The 20,104-nt window shown below is 36.8% G+C and overlaps 1 protein-coding gene across 1 annotated transcript in view; it reads left to right on the top strand.

The window, feature by feature from the left end:
- The window catches only part of LOC145768951 (uncharacterized), a 157,592-nt gene that overhangs the window by 57,331 nt on the left and 80,157 nt on the right, over positions 1-20,104 (top strand). Inside the window, exons 24-32 of the mRNA XM_082580551.1 lie at positions 544-703; positions 1,642-1,841; positions 2,665-2,821; positions 3,495-3,530; positions 5,593-5,763; positions 6,594-6,800; positions 7,091-7,240; positions 17,689-17,874; positions 18,986-19,153. Coding sequence (XP_082436677.1) covers positions 544-703; positions 1,642-1,841; positions 2,665-2,821; positions 3,495-3,530; positions 5,593-5,763; positions 6,594-6,800; positions 7,091-7,240; positions 17,689-17,874; positions 18,986-19,153 — 1,435 coding nt within the window. The remainder of the gene's footprint in view (positions 1-543; positions 704-1,641; positions 1,842-2,664; positions 2,822-3,494; positions 3,531-5,592; positions 5,764-6,593; positions 6,801-7,090; positions 7,241-17,688; positions 17,875-18,985; positions 19,154-20,104) is intronic.

Here is a 20,104-nt window from a genome sequence, read left to right as displayed (position 1 = left end):
GTGATAAGAAAAGGAAGGCTATTTTGAAATATTTTGAAACACAGTTTGAATAATTAAGAAATTGTTTGGAACTTGATAAAAATAAATAAATAATTACAAAATGTGTCTTTCGCTGCCATCCTTGTTGTGCGAATTATTTGTGTTTATTGTGTTTTTGCTTTTTGTGTCTTTCTTTTTCGCCAACAAAACAAAAAAATAAACCGAACTGAACTACATGCAAGCGTTCGAAATGTCCATCTCTTTTATTATATAGTTTTTACCAATAACCTTTTTATAAAAAAATACCTATTTTCGTTGATCATTCACTGCAGATGAATTTTTTTAGCAGGCCAGTAGGATCACTTTAGATAATACACATATACATTCTTCAGTAAATTAAAGAAACATTTTGCTGAAGCAATATCATCTTTTGTATGAAATATGAAAATGCATAAATAAAAATAAATAAATGCATAAATATATTATAATCGACCATATGGTGTTTTTTGCTGTTATTCTTGCGTTTCTCACTTCATATCTGTAGCGTAATCCATTGTACTGCAGATCACCGATGGACCAGATCACCGCCTGATCGAAACTCGTAAAGGAAGCATTCAAGAAAACCTCATCTTTAGATCGTCCACTAATCTTATGACAGTCACGTTTTATTCTGACGCATCCGAAACGAGATCGGGATTTCAAGCCACGGTTGAAGCAAAACACTGTAAGTGGCGTTGTTATTGCATATCTTTTGGTTGTCAGTGTTGAGTGGTTAACTTGAAAACTATCATTCTACTTACCAATATGGTCTATCATCAACCATGGCAAACGTCAAATTATGTTGAGCAAAGGTATCTATAAACACAATAAAATTTACCATTGCAAAAAAATGACTGAATTTACAGACTGAAGCGTTGTGGTTTTACAAGTTGATGCTTGTAAATCCAGCCATTTTGTGTTTCATGGAGATGGTAATGCCTAATGCGTTTTTGATTTGTAAACGGTCCATAAAGAAAAGTAGTTTCATGCTTAAGAAGAAAAAAAAAATGTTGATCTACTGCTTTGTTTTCATAGAGAATTTGATTTTATCGATTCAGATACTATATATTCTCAAATACTGCAAAAGCCATAAAAATGTTTTCCTATGCACACGGGAATTAGGTATTATTGGCTAATAGCATTTTCGTCCTAGTGGGCCACATCAGTGTCAATTCTAACCACGTTGGGTCGACTACCTCTGTCTATTCTGCAAACAAAATCATCAACCGTTACTGCCAAAAGTACCACAACACAAAGCAGAGTTTCTGAGTATCTACACATGCTGATTATGCATTAATCTCATGTATCGCAACTGAATTTGTCTTTTTGAGCTTCACAGCACTATCAACACGGCATAACAAGGACTTTGCCTAGTTTCAACAAGCAGAAAAAAATATCAACCTCAAAGCAGTTCATAGCCTACAGTAGCCTACATAGTGTGAAACAGACATGAGATCATTTTAGTTTTCTAGCACATGCAACGAACCAGTAGGCTACGTTAATCATCAATTGTTCTATTGTTTATGCATAATTCGAATGTTTATCAGGAAAGCTAAATTCAAGTCGCGTCTGTAACCTTAATTGCAGTATATCAACACAACAGCCTTCATCTGTTACTTGCAGTCGTAGATCATGCGCCCGACGCATGCGGATTTACAGCGGTAGCCACGGACCGCGATACTTTCCTTTATTCTACTAATTATCCAAACGAATACCCACCTGGAAAGGATTGCTACTGGCTTATCCGATCACCGTTCCCGAACAGACAGATAGAATTGCGTATACATGATTTCAAATCTGAAGATTGCTGTGACTTTTTAAAAGTAAGCATGTTTTTCATTAAGCGATATCATTAACACTACTGTAAACCAACAATTGTATTTTTATCAATCGGTGCATTGCCTTTTCATAGGCAATATAACGCCATAGAACAACCGCACGCCCAGCAAGCTGGCGATAGAGAGAAGCACAATTACGGATCCATAGATCCTATTTGCACTGCCTGATAATTATGTATTTAAGAAAAATGTACGACGAGTCCAATAATAATTGATGTCAAGTTATCTTGTTGTGTATCGCGATTTCGAATATTAAATTCTCTTCAGCACAACTTTATAACAGGCATAGTAAAATCTTCATTAGGTCAGTTTAAGAATGCAGCAGTTAAGTTTAGAAAGAAACCAACAATAGTGTTTTTCAGTGTAGCTTATGGGAAAGTAGTTTGTCTGATGGAATAATAGGAACATTTAAATGAGAAGCATTGAACTGGTTGTGATTGAGAGCAAAGTGTAGCCATCCTTTCTCTCATCTTGTAGTAGCTATTATATTCTTGAGCTCGTAGCATATGTGAGGCTCACATTGTGAGCACATTCAAATATGACTTATCGGTGCTTGCTGCGTTTTAAGATTTGTTTTCGTTTTATTTAGCTTTGAAGAAACACTGATACGAAATTGGTTAACTTCAAAACAAATTAAATTCTGAAGAAACTCTGTGATACGAACCACGACAAAAGTCTTGCTTTAGAATTGCCAAATACAGTATTTTGGTTTCAAACAGCCCTCTTTGTTATGCAGTAATGTTTATCGGAGCTTTACACTGTAGCAGTATAGCTTAAAAAACAACACTAAAAACTGTACACTTTGTAGATATACGATGGGACTAATATAAATTCGCCTGAATTGGGAAACATTCGTGGCATATCTCAACAACCTTTCTTCCAATCCACTACGAGTTCATTGTTTGTCCACTTTAGGTCTGACACAACCGTAAACTATCGTGGTTTCAACGCTTCCTTCAGCTTAGGTAAGTAGACGCTTTCATGTGATTGAACTGGTGCGTTAAAGCTAAGACTCAATAAAGTGGAGAACTTTGTAAAGCAATCCCACAATAAAACGATGGTGACAATTCGTGTTTGATCATTTAAGGTCGTATAGAAAAGTAGTTGGGTTAGCCTATTTGATCTAGTGAAAATACATTGATTTTTGTTAATTAGCATCACATATGTTATAGGTTGGCTTATAGTGAAGAACGAGTGATGCAGTAGGCTCTCTAACGGCAAACGTAATGTAATTAGTAACCTACTGAACGCATCGGATTGGTGACGGCCTTATGCTCTGGAAACTACACATTTAGAAACGAATCAAGCGGCCTAGTTCGACTCTTGGGGTGTGCGCTTGAACAACGCATTTCAGGGACAGCTCTCTATTCAGTGGCACCTGGTGGATGGAAAAATTTACAGACAACAACTCTCCAACAATCGGAAACTTCACTCTGTCAAAATCAATGATCGGGTGTGTGTCAGTGGTTCAAAGCATTTACAAGTATGCGAAACTGCCAGGATTAAGCTCTCAAAGAAGATTTCTCAGTGCGAGGATAAAGATGCCCACAATGAATCAAATCAACTAACATAAATCTTAAGTCAAGCTAAGTAAACGAGGACATTCATGTAACATCGCAATTACGTTCTTCATTCCAGTTGCAGATCAAATCAGCACCACACAAGATACTTTGGGTAAGATCTGTTGATTAATGTATTTATAAATTGTTTTTATTCTAGCTGAACGCATTTACGAGCATATTTACTGAAACACCTTTTTATTCTTGTAAAACTTATTGGTTTAGTTTTAAAATTAGAAGCCCTCCAATTTGTTTTCACCTATAAAAACGATTGCGCTCATGTCTCCTGACATAAGGGTAACAAACATTGTATCAATTGTGACGAAAAACAACCAGAACCAAAAATAAAAACGAAGTAGGCTTACTAAAACTCAAGTCAGCACAGCTGTTGCACTTCTTCATTTTTGCTACCTAGAATTGACGTTTCCGCTGGCAAGCAGAACTTAAAGTAGTTGTGGTAAAAGTCAGTTTTTACGTTAATTTTGAGTTGATGCATTCATCATGAAATTCTTTCTAAATATATCCGTTTCACATTTGCATAGAATTTAAAAACACACAATATTCTATTTAAAGCAGTCCTTTTTTAACCAGTAGCCTATATAAAGGTGCTGGTGTATGAATTTTTCCGTTTGCAAAAACGCTAGTCGAAAAGGTTTTACAGCTACCAAATTATGATAACAGGTTAAAAAAAGTTAATGAGTATGGCGAAGCAAATAATAAAAATGTATAATACACAAACTTTCAAATTAATTTTACCTCCAATGAGCGGCTTCTGCTTTACATCTTACTCTGTTGTAGGGAGGTAGTTTCAACGTGAATGGAAAATAATATTTTCCTTTCAATAAAAGTTGTACTTCCATCCTATCATAATTAGATTTATCTGAAAAAATCATCATATTCATCATAAAAAAAGTATAAACTATCTTGGCGTGACTTTAGACGAACGATTGCAATGGAGTAGTCATATTATTAATCTTAGAAAGCAGCTCGCAGAGGTCTGTGATACAGCATTTAATCTAAGATACATTGCTCCATTAACAACACAGTACTATAAACTTTATATTACTATTACGCTTTGTTTCAATCCAAGATTCAATACTCGAATATAAACTGGGGAATGGCAAATTCTACACTACTTGCTAAATTCAAGTGTGACAGAATAAGTTTGTCCGATCGTGTCTGTTTTTGCCAAGATCAACAGGTACAACTATTTTCTATCATAAATTTAATGTGCTCAAAATTGAAGGTACCGTAGTGTATTATTAAATTAGAGACTGCACAATTCATGTACAAATATGCACACAAAATTCTGCCACGGACTTTTGCTAGCTGCTTTGCTTTGGTAAATGAAATTCACCAATATAGCACCCGTCAAAACAAAAAGCATAATTTATATTTACCAAAAAGGTCCGTGTGTCTCAGATGACATAACTAACGAGTGGTTACTATCTTTGTGCAAGTATGTTGAACTTTCATATTCTGGACGAAAAGAGGACATATTCTTACCGCAGAGTAGGCCACAACAAAATAAAAACGCTGTGTGAAGAAGGGAGTGTTCTTCCTGGCTATCAGTACAAGGCTGAGCACTCACTAGTCCAGCTAGCAGTTGGGATTCCTTGACCATAGCGGTGTAGCTTTCACGCTTGCCATTTAGACCATCCAATCAACTATATGTTTCTCGGCAGCCGATTGTAGCAAGAATTGACAGCGATAGACACCGTGTTTCGCCCATGAGTTAAACTGACTGGTAAAAAGCGGCGGTCGACTACCCTTGTGGCACGAATTAATGGTGCGATACTGACGAGCCCAGCCTCATGGGCGAAACATGGTGTCTATCGCTGTCAATTCTTGCTAAAATCGGCTGCTGAGAAACAAAAGAAAAACGCGTTAATCAAACAAATAGGCTAGAAGCGTTGTGATTCTCATATCGGATTAAGTGGAGGTCACGCTTTTAGTGTTTTTGTATTGTTTGAAAAGTTCGGTACCGTCCATTTCATGTAGCTACAGAAAATAAATTAATAACTTCTCACGCCATAAGCAATGGTGATAAAAATTTTATTTCTAGCATTGCTACTTATTTATACATCGTATAACTTTGAGTATCCATTGAAAGCGCGACACGTTCAAGTAGTCTTATTGAAACCAAAACTGACAATAATGTTTCATATTGTGTTTAGTATCAGCTTCGTCAATCTCTAGCGAGGGAAGAGAGTGTCAGGTTGGAACACAAATAACGAGATCGGAAGTTAACGCAGACAGTAAAGTATGGACAAGATGTAAAAAATCTGAATCTTGCTTTAGAATTTCTGCCACTGTTTCTGCCAGCCACAATGGCTCGATTGCATCAGGTATGTTATAGAAACAGGAAAGACCAAAAAATAGCAATTGGTAAATATTCAGATGAGATTGCAAAAATAAATAATTGACTCCGTTGCATAGTAGTTCTGAAAACATATAGTTTTTAATCGATATATAATATTTTAGTTCAAGAAAATAACATTACTATAATCATAGTAAACTTTACAGCCTGTTTAACGCGAAAATTACATAATTATGATGTTTACTGTATTCAAGCAGAATCCTTTATTCTTAGTTTGCATAATGATCTTTTAGTTAATTTTATTCTTTGTTCTTCAACTGTACGTATTGAAAACTTTGGTACACACATACGAAACAAGATTTTCTTATTACTAAGGGTAACAATGTAGGCTACTCGGCTGCGCTGACATTGTCTGTCACTTTGTAAAGCGCTGAAAACAATGCAAATCTGCGATAACACAGTGGTATGTGAAACTTACATTGAAGAAGATTGAAATAAATGGATGAATGAAATAGAAACAATTCAATAATATTTAAATATTATATTTCAATAAGAACCGCTTAAAAAGCTAACTCTTGAGGTAAGGTGATTGTAAAGATTACTTTAATGGTTTCATTTACAGTGCTTAACTCATCTTTGTACTGAGTACTTTGTACTCTTTGTAGGTTAATAGGTTTCATCGTAGGCTATACGTTCCTCTCTAAGTGGACACCAAGCTAATAGTTTTGAATCGTAGATGCAAAGCAAGTATGGAATGAGGTGTAAAATCAGTAAAAATAAACATCAAATATAAGATCATACCTCACTTTACCAATGTTCATTACTGCACTAAATCCAGCTTTATGTTTCTGCACGTAGTCGAACTATCAGTGGGACAATGTGTGCGCTCTGACCAATGTGAGAAGTACCGTTGTTCCACCATCCAATCGTATGTGCCCACTCACATCTCGGCTGTCCGGATTCATGGATGCAAAAAAGATTGCTGTAATGCGGAAGGTTTCTGCACTGGTTCAGCAAGTACAGAAGACGTTGTTATCGACCCTGAAACATCCGGAAAGAATTTAAGTGAGATTTTATTTACTTTAACAGGAAGTTTGCTGAATGGAATAAAACTTTAAAAATCAAAAGTTATTGAAGTTTTTGAACATATTTTTATTAAATATTGTGCTTATAAAAATATTTTAGATAAGCTATTTGGCCTACTGTGCTTCTGTAGCAATGTTTTTCCTGATTTGTATGAGTTCCATTGCTACTGAGATTTTAAATTAAATTAAACCAACGTTAAAGAAATTTAGTGTGCAATAGCGTTATGACAAAGACACGGTATTTTATATTTTTATATGACACTTCAAAAGAGGGTGGAGTGGAATGCAGAGTTGGTGCGAAACTAATTGGAAATGGCATTAGTCAGGACAACCAAAGACTGACCAGATGTGGTTCTGACGAGGTTTGTTCCAGACTTTCCACAGGTCTAACCGCAACAGTCGATGGCTCGCAGCTTTCAGGTAATGTTACGTTGAAATTAAGTGAAAAATAACTGTAGGATGCAGTAAGACCATTAAGATGTATTTTTTGACAGTAAAAACAATCCATACACTAAGTGACTAGTGTACAGACTCACCATCACCATGTGCCATCTCCAAGTCGAGGTTGGCTGTCATTTGCTTCCACATTTCACGTTCTTCCCCTACTCCTTTTGCCTCTCCGATACTTGACGAGTCAGCCAATATTTAACATCGACTGTCGGAGTGTGCGTTTGAGCAACGCACGTAATGGACTGCTCTCCTTTCAGCGGCATCTAATGGATGGAATAATTCTCCGGCAACAACACTCAACAATCGGAAACTTCACTCTGTCGATCTCGATAACCGGCCCTGCATCAAAAGCCTCTACAAGTATGCGAAACTACTAGGAATAACCCATCAAGGCTTTGTAAGTCCGAGGATAAAGATTCAAAATCAAACTAAACATCATCTCTCCAAGTTCGTCTTCTTCCCCTGAACATGTTTCCTTCCACCATACCTTCAATAACCAATTGATGTAGCAGTCCTGTCCATCTTTTTTTCATGCGAATTTTAGATTTTGTTTTTCTAAATTGTTTGCTCATGTATCCTGCACCCTAATTCTTTTTCTATTTGCCTCGTTCGTAATGTGTTTTTATATCACAATTTTAGTATTTTTCTGTAGAACCAGAATTGAAAAGCATTAATATTTTTGTGAATTTCTTTGCTATAATCCCAATTTTAACTTCCATATGACATAACAAGATGATAGTCTCAGTTTTAATTGCATATCTATTAGGTTGTGGCTGATGCCCTTATGTTATTCAAATCAGCTCTTCTTTTAGTATACTCTGTGGATGGGTGATACAAACTCACCTGCAAATTTTCAGCTGATTTCGACAACATTTAGGTGTAGCACACGGGATTTAAAGATTGCACAATCACGCAGCACCAAAAATAGTCAAAAATCGCTTCTTTTTTCAATAATACAAGCATATTTTCAACTATAAAATGTATTATTAGCCTATGTCAAATAGGGTGGTCCTTAGTTGTACACTAAAAAAATTATTTGGGAAAATTGTTGGTCTGACCCTGCAAAAACGTTCCTTTTGGTTAAAAAACACCATGTGTTAAATTTCATTGATATTCATTAATGTTTAGAGGTGGCTCAATGGATCCAAAATTCCACCCAAATGAGGTATAGAACACATAAGCACTTCCAAAGTTGCTCTCTGCCCAACGCTCGCATGCCTGGGTCCTCCCCATGTGTTCCTTAACAGTGGATATTAGCTGCTCATAGGCAGGGGTGTCATGATGGCAAATATCACTTGATGTTGCCCAGTAAGGTCTGCTTTAGGATGTAAGGGAACTTTTTACGGTGGTCAGCAACAGCTCTCAATGCAAACTGCAGTTGCTCCTCGTCCTTTGTGAGAGGGCCACAGAAATCCTTAACTAAGGCAACGCCACGTTCAACGTGGTCATTGATGACAGCCAATGTGCTGATGAAGCTTTTTGCAGCAATGAAGCTAGGCTGATCCTTCCACTGAGCTACCAGATATTCAAGGAAACCAACCAACCAAGTTCTTAAAAAGAAGTGTTGAGTTCCTCATCGTAAAGTCGATTACAGTCTTCTCTTGAATGAGTCTTAAGTCGATAATTGCACGCTTAAATGGCTCTTTCTCCACTTCTTTCTCTTTCTTAGCCAAAACCATGTTGTCCAAGCCATTGTCCAAAACGTCATCAAACAACGCCAAGCCAACCAACTGCTCAGAAAGGAACCACAGTTGGCTTGCAATCTTTTTCACTGTAGTGTTGGATATGTCAGCATTTATCGTTTGATACTTCTGCAATTGCTTCAGCAGCTTTAGGTCCTTTCTTGGGGCCTTTACAGCAATGCTCGCTGTTGCCCGTGCTTCAACGTAGATGTGGGAAAAGAATATGCAGACTGCAGAGTTCCTGCAGTCCTCTATGCTGGCGTGCTGTCAATTTAAACTGTGAAAGAATAATCCAGACTTTGAAAGTGTAGATCCCATTTGTCATCCATTGGCGCATGGCTCCGGGAGCTACAAAGTGGATGCCTTGAGGAGGGACAGCTCAAATAAAAATAATTACCAGCTCCAGTAGTTCTATGTCATCTCTTGGCTGAGTGACTTTCACAGCCGTCTCCAAGACCTTCACCATCTCATTGTTGATGTCAACCACAACACTGGCTGTATAATCATCAGTTGACGAGTCTTCAAATGCAGCCTGGTCAATAAACTGCCATCTTGTTTTGAAGCGCTTGAACAAGAGAACATTAGGAGCTGATGAAGTCCCCATGGCTTCAGAAAAGGCTAAAGCAGCAATCAGAAGCATTCAGAGGACCAAATTACACTTTATTTAATCGCTTTAGAACAAACTGGGACAGAATTACAAGTCAGGATTTTGCGGAATTGAATGTTTTCAATCGGAAAGATGTTAATAATGCAGATTTTTTATACGACTGTAAAGCACAACCAATTGAAACAGCTAGGGGAAGGTATGGACTGATGAGCCACTTTTTCACATTAAAAGCTATAGTTGGTTAACTAATCACTCTATGATGACGAAACTTCCACACAACATAGTGTGATCACTTCAGTATATTGTGTAAAAAATTCAACCACATATAATTATAGGATCAACAAAAATATTTGACAACATTGACGGTGATCAGAGTGGTTCAAGGGTGCAAACGCGTTTGGACCCTTGAACCACCAGGTATGGACCCTTGAACCACTCTGATAAGTTTGACCTTAAAGATGTTTAGAGCAAACGTTTATGATACAATAAATACACTGTCAAATGCGCACACTGCTAACAGTTTGCAGAAATAGATTAAGCAATATTAAACTGCGAAAAGTCGGTTCAAAACTTTTTAATGTTAACTGTTTGTTTTGTCGTTCCTGCAAGTGGTGGGGGGAGGACAAAAACAATTGATGAGGCATCACCAGCTTCGCTAGTCATTTTATAATGCTTTACACTCCACTTACAATACACAATAATTTCTAAAATAAAAAATAAATGAAACATGTCTATTGTCCCTCAATTAGGCATTGTGCTAACCCATGAACTATGTGGTTCAAGGGACAACACTTTTGGTGGATCATGGGTCAGAACTGTTGGTGACAAAGTTCCATCTTAGCTTTACTTAATTAGAATGAAGTAAAGTCTAAATGAACTGTACTAAATCCTGCACTATATAGCCCATTACAATTTCTGAATTTTATATCTTGATGCTAGCTGTATTTAAGTTTCTGTAAAGCTCCAAACGCAAATGAGAAATTTTACTAAAACACCTCAAAATCACACCCCGCCCTCTAACTTGCAAAATTTTAAAAGATTCAATCTAATACTTTCCAAGAAATACTATTGAACTAAATGCAACTTATTTAATTGATAAAAAATCTACTATAAGGTTTTATTCGAATTTGGAAGGGAGTGGTTCATGGGTCAGGTATGGTCATGGGTCCATACCTTCCCCTACCCATCTCTATGATGGCTGCGAATATGAGGTTTCGGTGCAGGGATGACTACAGAGAGATGTTGCATATTTCATTGATATACGCTGGGCGCTGGCTCAAACTTAGTGGAACTTGATAATTACACAATGCTAAAGCCTGGTGCACTCCATCAGGCATAGTGTAGGATGGGGCACGAGTTTTGTATGCAATTAAGATTGTTCTTTTTGAAAACAAGATTAAAACTGAATTGAAAAAAAAATGTAATTTTGTCATCATCACAATTTTTAAAGTTGAAACGATTTGTAAATTTCATATTGTTTGTATATGTGCCATGGTGGTTTACTTGTCAAATTGCAGTTGATGCACCTTACAATGACCTGGAACTAATAAGTAAATTTTTGCATATAAAGATGTTGATGAAGAAATTTCCACTATCGCAATCGCGTCATTTGCAAAGCATCACTGGTACCTTACAGAAGATTTGATACCATTTTCTCTGTTTAGTTCAAAGGTTAACTTGTCCTCAAAGGAAAAAATTGCAACAAAACTTTAAGAGCTTTGATAAAGCTACAAAATTCATCAACCGAATTGGTTTCGCTGCTGAAAAAGGTTATGTATAACCCCAAGTTTCGCAAGGAGGGATCATCGTCATCTCCTTTAGATCAATTTGTCGGCGCTGCTTTATGGATTTTTTTTTGATGTGTTTAAAATTGATACAGCATTCCTTGAAGTTCCCGTTGAAAGTTGGGAGTCTGATGCTTCTTATCAACAAAGAGGCTGCATAGCCGAGTGGTGAGAGCCCTGGAACGGCAATCAAATGGGTGCCGGTTTGACACCGCTCAAGAGCATGCGGCTGTGTCTTTAGCAGGACACTTAAAGGCATGCCTGAAGGACTGAAGGTGGACACTGGACATGAAGATTGGCTTCTTTGCCTTCCCGCCCACTTAATCTAAATCTAACCACCAGGTGTGTAAGCCTGGATACGACAAACAAAGTATAAAAAGCTATTATCAACAGTGAATGTTTCAAATGATACTGCTGAAAGAAAAGTGAAGCTTGCTCCAGATTTCTTACATCACTCCAAAACTGAAGAAAAGTATCAGAACATTCTCCAAGTTGTTAAAAACGATCGAAAGGTTCTTCCTAACCAGCGTGAACGTTCCTCTGGGGATAGTTTAAAAACCTGGTTTCTGTAGGCTATACATCATAAACATTGTTGCTATGCTAATGTGTATTATATTTACTAGCCTATTGGTTTTAACTGTGTTTGTGTAGTACTGTGTCTGCATGAAATGACAAATTTTTAAAAATCAAAGTTTTTCATTGCTTCGACGAAAAAAATACCAAAAATTTATGGAAATTAGGAGAAAAACCCAATAAATTATCACAATAATACCCAAATATTATAATGCAAACAATACTTACTTTGACATAGGCCATTAATACATTTTATAGTTGAAAATATGCTTGTATTATTGAAAAATGTTGAAAAAATAAGCGATTTTTGACTATTTTCGGTGCCGTGTGATTGCGCAATCTTTAAATCCCCTGTGCTACACCTACATGTTGCCGAAATCAGCTGAAATTTTGCAGGTGAGTTTGTATCACCCATCCACAGAGTATACCAAAAGAAGAGCTGATTTAGTAAAGTATTTAATTTTAGTAGGCACCAGCCACACCCTAATATCTATATATCTTTTTAAAAGTTCCTTGCATTTCCAAAATGACGCTCTTGCTGGACCGATTCTTTTTTTACATCATTGGTGCATCTTTCATCTTGCGTAATGAGAGACCCTAAGTAGCCTATGTGATTGTAGTGACCTGTTCTAATTGTCTTTCCAGCTTAAGTTTTATGTATATTTTTGTACAGACTAGAATAATATATGTGATACAGAGAAAACTGAGGTTGAAGACAGATGATGTTTTAAGAACAAAATGCATTTTTTTAATAATGTAAACATTTTTGCATTTTTTCAACTATGTAAACGCCAATATGCGAGTTTTGTATAGGCTATAGCTTTTACTAAAGCTATTTAGAACGTCAATTATTGTGGATAGACAGTACTGCATTAATTGTAGGCTAGTGTCTTTTCAGACTTTATATGACAATAAATGCAGCATGAACGCCATTGTTATACCACTGGTTGATTATTCTATGTTTTAATATTGAACGTTTTAAATTGTTATCTTTAACATGTTATTTTTAGTAGGCAACATTGTCAATCACTAAAAACAGGAAACGTTTTCTACTGGCCAGACCAAGATGAGCAGCATTTTACTTTTTAAGTAGTCCAATAGTGTTCTAAACTTGGGTTTTGTCAACCAGTTTCAAACTAGGTTGAATTAACATATATTTTGTATTTCCATTGTGCTTTAGGGTGCCACAGGCGCCCTCATGTGGCCGAAATCACCTGAACTTTTTTTCTGGTGTGACATTTCACATATTAAGGCACTTTGCAAAGTTTGATTGAGATTGGACAAAAATTGGATGTGCAGATTGAAAACGAAAGTCTAAACTGAAATACAGTAAAATTAGGGGATTTCCCTAGTTTGAACATCAGTTTTTTTGCTATTTCTCATCTTTTTCTCCACATTGAAACAAGGTAAATTCAAGAATTAGGTTAGGAGACCAGTGCCAGTATGTCAAGATCTCAATTGAGGTCAAGCATGACAGCTCCGCGCCTGTTACATTGATTCACCATCTTGCAACATTGAATCAACATAGCTGGCTTGACCTCACCCAGGGTCTTGGAATAAAGGCTTCCGATATTACTATCAGGTATTGGAGGCTCAAAACTGCTTGGTGTTCCTTATTTGCCTGCACAAACATCCGATCCAAACGGAAAGCAAATAGCCAATGCAAGCATGGAATTGTTAAACAATTGGAACTGTAGCCTACTGCATGTCTTGCTGCAATGGTGTTTGACACCACAAGTAGCAATACGGGCCACAAAACTGCGGCCTGTATCCAGTGCTGTATTCGTAAAAAAAGCACAGGGTATACTGTCAGATTTTCCAAAATGATAAATAATACACAACTTACAAAATAGTCTTTATTCTACCATCACATGAATTATCAACATCAAAATTATACGAGTACGGAATTAAGTTCATGGTACACGTACACCCAGGTACCATTGGTCCTCAAATGGTTAAGTAGTTAGTTAGTAGTTGTCAAGAATCAGTAAGGATAGCATAAGCACTCTCTTTGGAAAACCAGAGGGTATACCATAAGAAAAAAGCAGAGAGTATACTGCGTATACCGCCGTATACCCTCAAATACAGCACTGCCTGTGTCCAAATACAAGATCATCTTGGAAAAGGCCTACTTTGGGCAGCATGCAGGCATCATATTGGGGAGATAATACTGACGCATGTTTGGGAAGAACTCAAAATAGAAAGCAGCAGTGGACCCAACATTTCCATATTTCAACGCTTTAAAAGCAATTTTCAAACTCTTTCTGATAGCGCATCAGGTTGTTTTCATACATCAAAATCGCACGAGGAAATTGATCTGCTTGCCAGCAAGCGGGAAGAATTGTCTGAGCTGATAAATCAGATGAAGCTCCATCCAGAATCATCCAAATTTTTAAGAAGCGACTAATTAGAACTTTTGAATTTGTATCAATTGTACTTGAACATTGAGCCACCTACCAGTAAGGATATGTCTCTCCAAAGACCTGGTGCATTACACAGAGCCATGTGGATGAGCAAACTTACATATTCACTGAAAATTGTGCTCTTACAAGACGAAATTCATAAATTGCCCCAAAAAAATGCCATCATGAAAGCATCTCAACTCGAAAAGTTAAAGAGGTTTCTACAATTTACAGTTTATTTCTAGGTATCATGGTGGTTTACATATGTTGAGGCGAAAAAGAAAGTTGATGCTTTCAGAGTCGTTAATGATGCCGCTGAGCGAGGCGTCAAGTTGGCCCATGACTTCTTGTCAACTTCAAACCTTGAAGAACGCTACCAAAACATTCTCCAAGTAGTCGAAAATGCGAGGAAGGTATTACCTAATCAACGTACTCGACAACTACAGTCTGAGGGCACATGGTGTTTAACCATGTAATTGTCAAAGTAGGCCTACTGACTGTATAACTCCATAAAGTGTTGTCAGCTTACACAACGTTGCAATCAGCATTATTTGCAGCCTGTCATAGCATACCAGTAGCCTATTATGCTGCATTTTACTTTGTAATTAGATACTAGATAGTTGTGTGTTATTAATTGCCATTTTACCTTACCATTTCACTATTATTGCAAGCGTTAAAATAAATGTAGGCCTCCATAAATTTTACGCTATTGTGATTTTGTTGTTAAGTAGTGGATGTCTGGACTCTAAGCATTGTGCTTTGTGTTTATCTTTCTGTGTTACGTTTTTACTGACTATGTTTAGTGTGTAAAGATCCAAATTTTTGTTTTTGAGTCCAAGTTCCGTACAAACATAGCTGAGATTTTGATCTTCAAAGACCAAAAAGTTTTCAATAAACAAAAACGATTAGTTAATGAATGTAGCCTACTTTTGATTCTTCAAATGCTGTAGTAATTTCATCTCAATAGGCATTTTCTTTACATGGATCCTTTTTTATAATGCATGAAACCTCATATTTTTAGGCATTTTTCATAAATTGTTGAACATATACAATTGACACATGGTCTGTACGATTGTAAATTAGTAAGTAAGTTCACCAGAAAGTGTTCGAAGTTCAAATACTCCGTAACTGAGAAGAAATGTCTGAGTTTTGATGATCTAGAGAGGGTTTTACTATTGAATTTGTGAAAATTTACCTTTAACAACTTTAAACTTAATCTGCACGTCCAAATTTTATCAAAACTTGTTGAAATTTCTCACATATGCTTTTTTTACTAAGTGTCACATATAAAAAAAAGTTCAGGTGTATCGGACGCAATTTTAATTTTTGAGGGGCGCCTGTGGCACCCTATTGTGCTTGTGCGCATTTTATTAACTCTATTTTGCACCTAACTGATGAGTGAAATAAATGATTACACAGGTCAACAAAAAAGATAAAAAATTTTGTGTCTGCAGTGTAAGATGTGATTTGGGGTATATTGAGGCTGCTGATTTCAAAAATCACATTAGATTTTACCCATCACATCACGTTTTTGAGATTTTTGCATGATATTTTTTCTCATAATTTTGGCTTTTTGGCTGAATTTTCTCTTACTGTTACCGTTTTATAAAGACCTTATGAGCCAATAGTGTTTGAAAATTTGTCATAATCATGGAAATTGTTCATTTGAAGATGTAACATTTGGAGATGTATGATGACACCATGACCATTGGGGTGACCGACCTATCTTCAGAAGGTACACTAGTCAGAAGACCCCCTAGCTAGATGGTCCACGGGTCAAAAAGTCACATAGACCGGTCTGGCTAGTGGACCATCTGTCTATGGTAGACCATCCAACTTATGTACCTTCTGAGAACTGTCCATAAACTACCCCTTACAGACAGGGTTACATTCACTTTCGCCTGAATGTTTAGTACCACTCCACTGTTGATATATAACATCGGTTTTATCTTTTTTGCTGAACGTGGAGATTTAAGCTTATGTAAAACTTGTCTATAACTCATTCTTATTTGAATTTTCATGTATTCAGATTTTTTCATATTAATTATCAAGGTGTTAATTCTGTTTGTGGTATGAATAAGTAGCAGGATGGCATCTTCAAGGAGAAAATGTGAAAATGACCCTGATGTTTTTTGTTACATATGTGGCAGTTGGTTATAGGCAAATTGTTCGTAAGCAATTGTTCGTAAAGCAATTGTTCGTAAGCAATTGTTCGTAAACTGTTTTTCGTAAAATGAAATCCGTAAAACAATTCTTCCTAAAGCATTTCTTCGTATACATCAAATTTTAACTGCATGCACGAAAAAATACTTTAGGAAGAATTGTTTTACGAAGAATTGCTTACGAACAATTGTTTTACGAACAATTTGTCGGACACCGTGGCAGTTATACTGTTCCTAACCAAAGGCAAACCATAACAAATTTTGTGAAAAAAACATATCTTGCATACTTCAAAATTCGCCTGGGTGATCAGGACAAATCATGGGCTCCACATACTGCATGTAAAGCTTGTGTGGAAAACCTAAGACGATGGATCAATGGAAATCCCAAATCCACTCACAAAATTCACGAAAATCATGCAAGCGAAAGTTTGTCCCAAAGTAACGTTTCCCAAAACTGCATGTGAATTTCCTTTTTTCTGTAGAACTGAACCTATTTTTAAGTGTGTATTCTATTCAATTTCTACAATTTTATTTTTCTTTGCTGGCGCAAACATATAGCAAATGACATTACAAACACACAACTGTAGCACCAACAAAAGGACAAGATGGCAAAATCAAAAGGTTTAAAATATGCATTGGGGATTTGCACAGCCACCAAACCTACTTCTTAACACGAAAAAATAACAATATATATAGCCTACTCTTGTAAAAAAAAGAACGTTGAACGTTTAGTGTTAGCAGATAAACTTTGAAGAATGGGGTTCAAGTTACCAGACTTCAATAGAATTAAAAATAAAAAAAAAATAAAACAGGTCTTGAAATACCTCAATGTTTTCATTAATATTATATTTCTTTGTCTTGTGTAGACTTTAGACTTTATCGTGATTAATTTAGACTTTATTGCAGACCTTGTTGACAAAAAAGGGTCCAAATTCCATGAAACGCCATAGTCTACCAATAGAGATCAGGAGTCGATTTTACCAATTTTTACCAAAACAGCATTCAGATATCATAAAATCCTGATGTGATACAAACAATCTGATGTGATTTTTGAATTCAGCACCCAAAATATACCCTAGAGTGGCATTTACTATGCTGACACAAAAAGTGTGTTGGCTTGTGTTATCATTGTGCGATTAGGCTACAACATTCTATCGATGGTTTTATAATTGCAAGAACATGCATATAATTACAAACATGTTTTTCAGTTGATGTATCATTGCGTCAATGCGTTTCATCTGAGCAATGCTATGCGCTAGGATGCAATCAGCTACTGAAGCACCTTCCACCAAGTTTTCGTGGCAGCATGACTGGATGTAACACGGAATGTTGCCGCGCAGATGGTTCATGCTCTGCTTCAAGCTTAGCATTCGATGCAAGCGAAACTGTGCAGGGTGAGTTCTTTCTCACCAAAAATCCAATTACTGCACAAAAATCAGGGATATGACAAAAATCCCGACCATTTTTACTTGGGCCCTGCGAGTTATCTATGGTAGGCTACCCACTCAATTGCCTTTCCTGTTTATCATGCAAGTCTAACCTGACCGAAATATGGAAGTCCATAAAATGTAATTATCTTAATTCAAAGACATTCATATTAACCTGTGGTCATGTAGTTCTCAACTTTTATGAACCGCGCCTTCCACTAACCTCCTTAACTCTCGTGGAATCCCACCTATATATAAACTTTGCATCGACGTATAGTCGTATTTATGCAATTTGCATTGTATGATTTTATTGATTCTTACCTGCCAGACTCCCATTCGAATGGGTTGTTTGGCAAGCTTATTTGAATATTTCTGACTGTCACATAGCCTTCCAAAGGTAGAGGTTTGTACCTTTAAACTGGTCAAAGACATCGGCCAATCATGCGAGTATAATAATCCAGAATCTAGATAGTGGAAGTTGATGCTCTAAACAGATAATCTTGTTTTCTAACCGTCTGGCTCAAAGAAACATCAGGCTCCTGTTGTCTGCAATGAATTTACATCAGTTAAGATGTCTGGTCCAAGATAAACAATATGTGACTATAATCTATTATAACTTCTCAAACAGAGGCCAACTGCTCGTAGTTTCCTAGCAAATCTTTTTTGGTCCTCATTCTAGGAATCTCTTTTGACTCTTAACAGTGTGAATGTTGTGTCGGGTATCAAGCTTGCAAATAGCAACTATTTGTGGCAATTACTGCTTTCCAGTTCAGTTCAGCTTGTTTGTTTTTGTTGGCGAAATTTTTTTGTAAAAACACTACAAATGGCAAATAGTTCGCACATGGATGGCAGAGAATGACCAATAGGACACCACAGTCAGCTACATGCAACTGTAGACGGTTTAACAGCCAAGTCTAGCGGAAAATCGTTTATGTATTGGCCTTAATATTTATTCAAAAAATAGAAGCTTTTATGCTCATCTATTGTGAAATGCGTCTTATAAAGAAATTGATAAACTACTTTGTATTTTAGTAGGCGTTTGTATTTTACCACACTAGATCAGACTTTCTATATCTAGTGAATGGCACTGCGGCAAGAGAAGGACATAAATGTAAAGTTGGAGCAAAGATCACGGGCAGTGGCATCAATCAAGATTATCAACTAGTAACCAGATGCAACTCTAATGAGGTTTGCTCTGAGCTTTCGAGCTCTGCTACTGCAAACATAGGAGGACTTCCAGCTTCAAGTAATGTCATTGAGTTAATAAGTTTTAATTGTTTGATGCCATTACGATCAGGGCCGGATTTAACTGATTGGGGGCCCGGGGCACTTTTAGATCGGGGGGCCCCCTGCAAAAAAAACACCTCTGCGTCTACAGTAGCATCAATCCGGCACTGCACAGCATTTTGCAGAAACTTCAAAGGCTGAAAGGAAGAAAAAATAACACAAAATCACATTTTTTTCACGTAGGGGGCCCTTCAGAAGTCGGGGGGCCCGGGGCACCTGCCCCCTCTGCCCCCCTAAATCCGGGCCTGATTACGATATAGTTTTTACTGTTTAATTGGAGACTTATTGCTGCTGATTGCCTGAGTTCATATTTCAATGCAAAATGCGGTGTTTACTGACGACTATTCAACGTCTTTAATTCGTTACTGAATGAAATTATTAATTAGGCTTATGTTATGATGTTCCATGTTGCATTACTTTGATAAAGAGAGCACAAAATGTTGCTAATCAGATAAACCTGACTTCTTCAAAATTGCTAGATCAGGTAATGGCTCCCTGTAGCTGTAACAGCAGGCATTTTAAAGACACAACCCCCTAACAGTTGTAACTTCCAAATTCTTTAACTCAATAATTCATAGGGTTATTCTACAGATGAACAAATAAAATAATTAAAAAGATTAAGAACCCAAAATGTAGATACTAAACTCATGTTCACCAAACAAACGTTTCGAAAACTATAGCCTAATGTCTTCATCTTCAGTGCTAGAAATGTAAGCAATCCCTGATGCCGTATTGTTTCAAATTGAATTCCGGCTGACGTTACAAGGACTAATCAACAAGGTATTATGAGTGAAAAAATGTAATAGTAGTATTAGTCCAGTTTTAATCCGGTGATGTCCCCGTTACGGAGGGTAGCCGGATTCAACTCAAAGTGCCGCAAACGCCTTCACACCCTGCCTCCACATCGATT

This window comes from Aplidium turbinatum, chromosome 4 (assembly GCF_918807975.1).
Source record: "Aplidium turbinatum chromosome 4, kaAplTurb1.1, whole genome shotgun sequence".
NCBI lineage: Eukaryota > Metazoa > Chordata > Ascidiacea > Aplousobranchia > Polyclinidae > Aplidium > Aplidium turbinatum.
The sequence above is the reverse complement of the archived record's forward strand: the minus strand, read 5'-3'. Positions and strand labels throughout refer to the sequence as shown.